Source organism: Heterodontus francisci, chromosome 17, assembly GCF_036365525.1.
Source record: "Heterodontus francisci isolate sHetFra1 chromosome 17, sHetFra1.hap1, whole genome shotgun sequence".
NCBI classification, from domain to species: Eukaryota; Metazoa; Chordata; class Chondrichthyes; order Heterodontiformes; family Heterodontidae; genus Heterodontus; species Heterodontus francisci.
The window spans coordinates 24,255,799-24,263,450 of record NC_090387.1 but is presented as its reverse complement, the minus strand read 5'-3'; the positions used below and the strand labels follow the sequence as shown (position 1 = coordinate 24,263,450).

Sequence of the window (7,652 nt, the reverse complement as noted above, 5' to 3'; positions counted from 1 at the left end):
AGGAAATCTGACAAAGGGAGAGCAGGTAAAACTTCTTCTCGGTCAAATTCCTACAGTCCCAAGTGAAAGTCAGAAAGAAAGTGCAAGTCACAAAAACTGAAAGTTTGCCAGTATCACAGAATCCACCAGTAAACTGAAGTAATCAATCAATCTCACTATTAAGTGGAGTTGGTAGTCAAAGTCAAAGTTCAGGGATGACACAGCCTGAGATGTTGAAAGAGAAGAGTCCAGATAATGGAAATGGAAGAAGATATCCAGGCAGAAAGAAAAAGAAGTCAGATAAGGTAATGGAAAATATGTAGGATGAAAGACGAAGTAAGTTGTTTTTTCATTATTTCTTGTTAAGTGATGATATTTTTGTTAATGACATATCGGTGTTAAGGAAAAACATTTTTTCCATGCAAATTACTCTGGAAATGTGGTTATATATGTTTTAGTTGTGATTACAGTAATGACAAGCATGCAACCCAACCTGTTAAATTTCAGGTACTTTTATTGTACTCTGGAAAATTATGTACATGTACCCCATTTTACTGTACAAGTTGTTTTTTTATCTATTTTTATTTATTTATTTAGAGATACAGCACTGAAATAGGCCATTCGGTCCACCGAGTCTGTGCTGACAAACAACCACCCATTTTTACTATTCCTACATTAATCCCACATTCCCTACCACATCCCCACCATTCTCCTACCACCTACCTACATTAGGGGCAATTTACAATGACCAATTTACCTATCAACCTGCAAGTCTTTGGCTGTGGGAGGAAACCGGAGCACCCGGCGGAAACCCACGCGGCCACAGGGAGAACGTGCAAACTCTGCACAGGCAGGACCCAGAACTGAACCCGGGTCACTGGAGCTGTGAGGCTGCGGTGCTAACCACTGTGGAATGAGTGCAATTTGTGTATTGAACTGGCTGAGCATTTTGCATATTGCATCTCTGCTTCCCTCTGTTGGGGAGGTGTAAATAAAACGAGTTCCACAATGGCTGCTTACAGTAAGACCTCATGTTAGACTTACTCATAGAATCATAGAGACATTTATGGCATAGAAGGCAGCCATTCAGCCCATTGAGTCCATGCCAGCTCTCCATGGAGCTATGCAGTCACTCCCAGCTCGAACCCTGTAGCCCTGCAAGCCTATTTCTATCAGGTGCCCTTCAAATTTCCTCTTGAAGTCATTGATTGTCTGTGCTTCCACCAAATGTAGACATTAGTGGCATCTCGCAACTGGCACCACACCTCGGCATCTTGCAGGTCATTGATGCCCTATTTACCAGAGCAGGACAGTACATTCAGTTCATGACAGATTAGGCCTTGCAGACACAGAGGGCAGTGGGTTTTGCTGCCATCATTGGATTCCCCCAGGTGCAGGGCATCAGCAATTGCACCCATATGGCCATCAAGGCCAGTCAGGTTCATCAACAGAAGGACTTCCATTCCCTCAATGTTCAACTGGACTGCAACTACTAAAAGGGCTTCCTCCCTGTGTGTGCTCGCTTTCCTGGCAGCTGCCATGACTCCTTCATCCTCTATCAGTCCAGGCTGCCGCAGCTCTTCATTCCACCACCCCCTCACCACCCCCAAAGTCTGTGGTTGGATTCTAGGGCACAAGAACTTGCCCACAGATGCTTCCTGACCAGCTAAGTTTTTCCAGCATTTTCTGTTTGTGTTGGAAATCTTTAAATATCTTTTGAAAGCAAATAAGCCATATTTTTGAAAAAAATGACCCAGAAAAACAAGGCCATAAGGGCATTTTTGCGAGAGTCAATTTAGTGGAGGATTTCTATCTGCATCTTTAGTAGAGGAATTCTACCTCTCCACAAATGTAGAATGGAGTTCAAGTACTGGACCTTGTTCAGCAGCCTCCCAACCACGATGCCCAGGGCTGCAATTTCCAGGAACATCTCCCAATAGGTCTAACGTAGTCTACTCCCTTGCAATCTGTTTATGCTTTATCTATGGCCCCCACCCTGCCACTATTGCTAAACTTCTCTTGTAGCCCAGTCCTACCCTCCCCCAAGTTTCCCGATGTGGCAATGCAAGATCTGCAGTAAATAAAATGGGAAAGATGCAGCAGAAGCAAATGGAAAAGAGACACTTTGATTGAAAAGGTACTTCTCAGAGGGTGCAGACTAGAATAGTAAGAAAGGGAGAAAAAGGGAAGGTGAAAATAGATAAGTAAAGAAATTGTGTAAACTGAACAGTAAGGGTGAGGAAAGATAAGATGGGATGTGCAGGGTTAACTGCAGCCTTTTTCTTTCTGCCCAAGGAATTGGGGAGAGAGAGAGAGAAGGGGAAGGCAGGGAAACCATATTGATGATCCACTGGGGGCTCTGGGTGGGGGGGACGGGGGGGCAGGTGGGGAGTGTGAACAGGGAGAAAAACCCTGTGGAGAGGAGGCAAGAAGGAAGAGAAGTGAAGACCCTGTTAAAAGGGAGAGGTGAGAAAGAGGAAAAAAACATGCTCGGAGACGTTGAAGAGAGAAAGAAAAACTTGGGGCCATGAGGACCTGTGACTCTGCAGGGAGCAGGACAGTTTCTGTTTGGCACAGGAGTTGATTAAGTATTTCAGAACAACTTGAATTTATATAGCACCTCTACATAGTAAAATGTCCAATGCTTCCAAGGAACATTATTAAGCAAAATATGGCACTGAGCCACATAAGGCAATATTAGGGCAGATGACCAAAAGCATGGTCAAAGAGGAAGTTTTTACGAAGTGTATTAAAGGAGGAGAGAGGTAGAAAGGCAGAGATGTTTAGGGAGGGAATTCCAGAACTTAGGGCCTACATAGGTGAAGACATGGCCACCAATGGTGGAGCAATTAAAATTGTGGATGCTTAAGAGGCTGGAATTGGAGCACTGCAGAGATCTCAGAAGGCTGTACGTTTGGAGATGCTTACAGAGGTTGCGATGGTAAAGGCCCTGGAGGGAGTTGAAAACAAGCTTGAGAATTTTTAAATGGAGGCATTGCTAGATCAGGTGCCAATGTAGGTCAGTGAACACAGGAATGATTGGTGAATGATTTAGGTTGACTTAGGATATAGGCCGCAGAGGTTTGGATGAGCTTAAATTTATCTAGGGTGGAAGATGGGAGCCGATCAGGAAAGCGTTGGGAATAGTCAAGTCCAGAGGTAACAAAGACATGGATGAGGACTTCAGCCACAGATGAGTCAAGGCAGGGTGGAGTCGGGTGATGGCACAGAGGTGGAAATAGGTGGTCTTGGTGATGGAAGCTCATGTCCAGGTCACATATAACACCAAGGTTGCAAACATTCTGATTCAGCTTCAAATAGCTGACAGGGAGATAGATGGAGTTGGTGGCTGGGAACAGAGTTTGTGGCAGGGACTGAAGGCAATAGCTTCAGTCTTCCCAATGTTTGGCTTAAAATTTGATTGTTTAACAAATATCATAAATATTCCTAGGAAAATGTGCATTTAATATGTAACAATTAATTAACTGATTTGGTGGATGATAAAAATTAAAATAAAATGTAAAATGTTTATTATCCTTTCAGAAAAAAACCCTCAAATCACTAACATAGCAGCTTTAAGGCCAGCACGGAGTTCAATTAGTTTAGTTTAGAGATACAGCACTGAAAGAGGCCCTTCGGCCCACCGAGTCTGTGCTGACCAACAACCACCCATTTATAGTAATCCTACATTAATCCCATATTCCCTACCACATCCCCACCATTCTCCTCCCACCTACCTACACTAGGGGCAATTTACAATGGCCAACATACTTATCAACCTGCAAGTCTTTGGCTGTGGGAGGAAACCGGAGCACCTAGCAGGAACCCACGCAGACACAGGGAGAACTTGCAAACTCTGCACAGGCAGTACCCAGAACTGAACCCGGTCGCTGGAGCTGTGAGGCTGTGGTGCTAACCACTGCGCCACTGTGCTGCCCTTTTTTTTTTCTGTTTCTTTCAATGTAAAAGACGAGTTATTAATCTGCAAGATTGTATTTTTGGGGGTCTCTGGATCTCCACCTTCACTTCACTGTATTGTACTGTAGCCTCTTCAGCAATGAACATGACCCTGTTGCAGCATGTTCCTCCCTAACTGTTTTAATACAACACTTAATGTGGAAGAATTTCAGTATAATTTTCATTCCCTGCAAAACCGTACAGACAGCAACTTTTGGTCTCTACTCCGCATGTTATCTAGCGGTCCAGTTCTCATGGCCAAATGTTGAGGAGAAGAAATGTGAGGCTGAGAGGAAAAGTAACGAACCAAGTGAAAATGGAAAGAAAGACACAAAAGCAGCTTCGTGAATAAAGCAGAGAGGGCCCCAGAGCAAAGCCAGCTAAAGAGAACAGGCAGCTAGGAAAATTGTAACTGCAAGAACCCGTGAGTTGTACAAAAAGCAAATTACACACATGACACAAAGAGCAAGTCAGCTGAAAAATGTGAGCTGGTTAGGCTCTGCAGCATGAAAGAAATACAGTTGATATAGGAGAGAAAGAGCAGGACCCACGGCAAGACTATGGCACACACATTAAAATGTGATGTTCAGTCCACCAACAAAAAGACACATTATTTTTAGTTCGTGACAGGACTAAAGTAAAGTTAGTGTTTCTCAGCCCTCGGGATGGTTAATCTCATGTATTCATCAAATATGAATCAAGGGATTTTGATCTGCCAAAGGGTACGAGAATATTCTTCCTATACACAGTAAAGCATAGGCGCATAATCACATCTAGAACTAATAAAGAAGAAATGCTAACGTTCTTCTGTCCTCACTAATCACGCCACCAGCACTGTTAGGACACCCATCAGGAAGGATTGAGCCACTAGGGACCTCCAGCTGCTGATCTCTATCAGCAGGCAGAAAGCCCTGGTTTTAGGGACGAGATCCAATGCTTCAAGCCTCAGAAGACGAAGAGGCATTAGATTCGCTCCTTGATTTTTACTGTATGACACGCAGAGGGAATAATCCACCCCTCACATTTCTAACTGCAACCCAAAGCAAGAGAACCACCAGATTACCATTGGCTATTGATTTAAAATATAAAAGCATCTTGAAATGGATGTTATTATCTCGCAAAATGATTTGCAAAACTCTATCTACCAGGCTGTGTCCAGTTACTAAACCAATGGTATAATGATGTAGTTTCATCATTGGAACTGCCATGCCTTTTTTTTTCAAAATACAATGTCAAAGACAGAGAACGACTGCATTTAAAAATTCACACTACAGTGGTATAGCATCTGCTGCAGCACAGACTTAGCCTCTGGCAGTCACCAAAGTAAAGTGCACCAGCTCTCTTTCATAAAATTTTCTCAATTAAATTTAGCAAAGCTTTTTAATGTTTTTTTTTGAGTCTTTGCAAGTACATAAATCAAAATTTTAGAAGCACTATTGGAAGCTACTTCACAAACTTAGCCTTTTGAAAACTCCACAACTTAGCAAAAGTTTACCTTTGCCTATTTTAATGGGTGAATGTCTTATTTTGGGATTTAAAGTGCTCCGCTTTACGATGATGAACCTTATTAAAATGATACGATGCCAAGTTCAGTCAGAAATATAACAAAACGACTGGCTATTTGTAAGTCTAAAAGCTGGGTACAGTGGCTCAGTGAATGCTGCCTGGAATCTGTGGATTAATGTAATTGCGTCAGTGACACCATAAAATGAGAGACTTCCATTAGAATAGTTTAGGTACATGCCAATTTGTTCGTATTTCTCTGATTTTGTTTTAACTTCTATATTATTGTGCCATGCTGAGCAATGACTACTGTACAACTGTATACCCCAAGAATGGTTATTCTTCCCGATGAAGCATGAGTTGTCTGGTCCTTTTCTCTTTATGTTTTTATATGTCACACCCATGCAGCTACCTTCACTGATTTCAACTTCCCAGTAATGGGCACCTTTATCCAACCTTTCTGCACACAGCACTTGCCAACAACAGTCAAACCGCTCTGAGTGATCGACACAATAAACCTCCTCTGGCCAAATATTTGTCACTCTGCGGTTCCCCTTAGTCAGAGAGAGGCACTTATGTGCTGTCTTTGAGTCAAATGTCAGTTGACGGGCGTACGTTAGAAGCTCGATCCGGTTCTGTGGTTCTGGTGGCTTTGGCCAATGCTGCCTCAGTTGTGCCATTTCAGTGCCTAGGTTTTCTGCAATTTGATTGCATTTACTCTCCAGCTGTTCCTTCAGATTAACTACAACCTGACTCAAACCAGCAAAACTAACATCTGTGTCACAGATGATCTGGGATGAGGTCTTTTCACACTTGCTGTTTAAAGCTTTAAGCTCCTCTAGGAATTGGATATTATCATTAATTCCTGAAAGCTTTCCCATCCAAAGTTTCTTCTTCCTTAATTCAATGCATTTCTGTTCTTTGTCAGTAATGGCTTCTTTAACCTTGGTCAGTGCTGCTTGTGTCTCTTTCTCTATGAATTCAGTCACTTTAGCATTTGCTTTTTGAATGTCTTCGACCAATTCATTGAACTTAGCGACAATGTCTTTGCGCACTGCGATTGCAGAGTTTATAATCAAATATGTCTGCTTTCTTAAATCTCCAATCTCAATTTCAGTCATTTCTACATGTTTTTCCAATATTGTTTCTTTACCTGCAAGGCTTTTCTGCTGCTTCACTCTCTCCTCCTCTACAGTGACGATTATATGCTCTCCATGTTCTTGGACTATACATATGCAACAGATAAAAGTCTCATCCGTTCTGCAGAACAGATCCAGTGGCCTGTTGTGTCGTTTGCATTGTCTGTTCTCCACGTTTTTGACCGCATCAACCAGTTTGTGATGGCTTAGTGCTGCACTTACATGATGAGGCCTGATGTGAGTTTCACAGAATGATGCCATGCACACTAAACATGACTTGGTAGCTTTTACTTTTTTGCCGATGCAAAAATCGCACACAGCATCATCTGGATCAATGCAGGACTCTTGAGCTATGTTCTCAGGTTTTGAAATCTTCTCCACAACCTCACACAAAGCAATGTTTTTACAAAGGTGAGGCTTGTGAAGGAAGCTCTCTCGGCATTTAGGGCAGCTACGTGTCTTCACATTTAGATCTTTATCCCAATAACTCTTTATGCATTTCATGCAAAAATTATGGCCACAGGGAATTGTAACAGGATCTGTGAACAATTCCAAACAGATGGCACAGGCAAGTTCCTCCTCCAAAAGAAATTGATGCGACGCAGCCATAGCGAAGTCAAAGGACGTGCTGAAAATGAAAGTAAACTGGAACTTCCTGGATGACTCACTTTGCACAGTGAACTCTGAACAGAAAAAAAACAAGTTAGTAAACAGCACCACCTATAATTCATCATCCATTAGTCACCGAACACAGTGGTTCTCAAGCTTCTTTGTTTGAAAGACTTCTTTTCAAATGGATTAGTATTCATAAAATCTCCCATCTAAATTATAATACAATATAATACTCCTTGGAAGTGCTGCATGTAAAGAGCGTTTTAATGATGCTTTTTAAAAAAACAGGTATTTACTTACAGGTATCATTGAGATGGGTGTGTCTACTTAAATATTTAAAAAGCTTCCCTCTCTTGAACAAAGCTGAACTCACCTGGCGCCTACCACCAGCTTTAACTTCAAATAGTTATTCATTGGCTAGGAAGCACTTTGGCATGTCCTGGTTCCGGAAAGGCAACATAT

The 7,652-nt window shown here is 42.2% G+C and overlaps 1 protein-coding gene across 1 annotated transcript; it reads right to left on the bottom strand.

Moving 5' to 3' along the window:
* Positions 1–529: 529 nt before the first annotated feature.
* Positions 530–7,238, bottom strand: LOC137378775 (tripartite motif-containing protein 16-like). The gene has a single exon (XM_068049163.1). The coding sequence runs from the start codon at positions 7,185–7,187 to the stop codon at positions 5,526–5,528; it is 1,662 nt and encodes a 553-aa protein (XP_067905264.1). The 5' UTR covers positions 7,188–7,238; the 3' UTR covers positions 530–5,525.
* Positions 7,239–7,652: the final 414 nt, after the last annotated feature.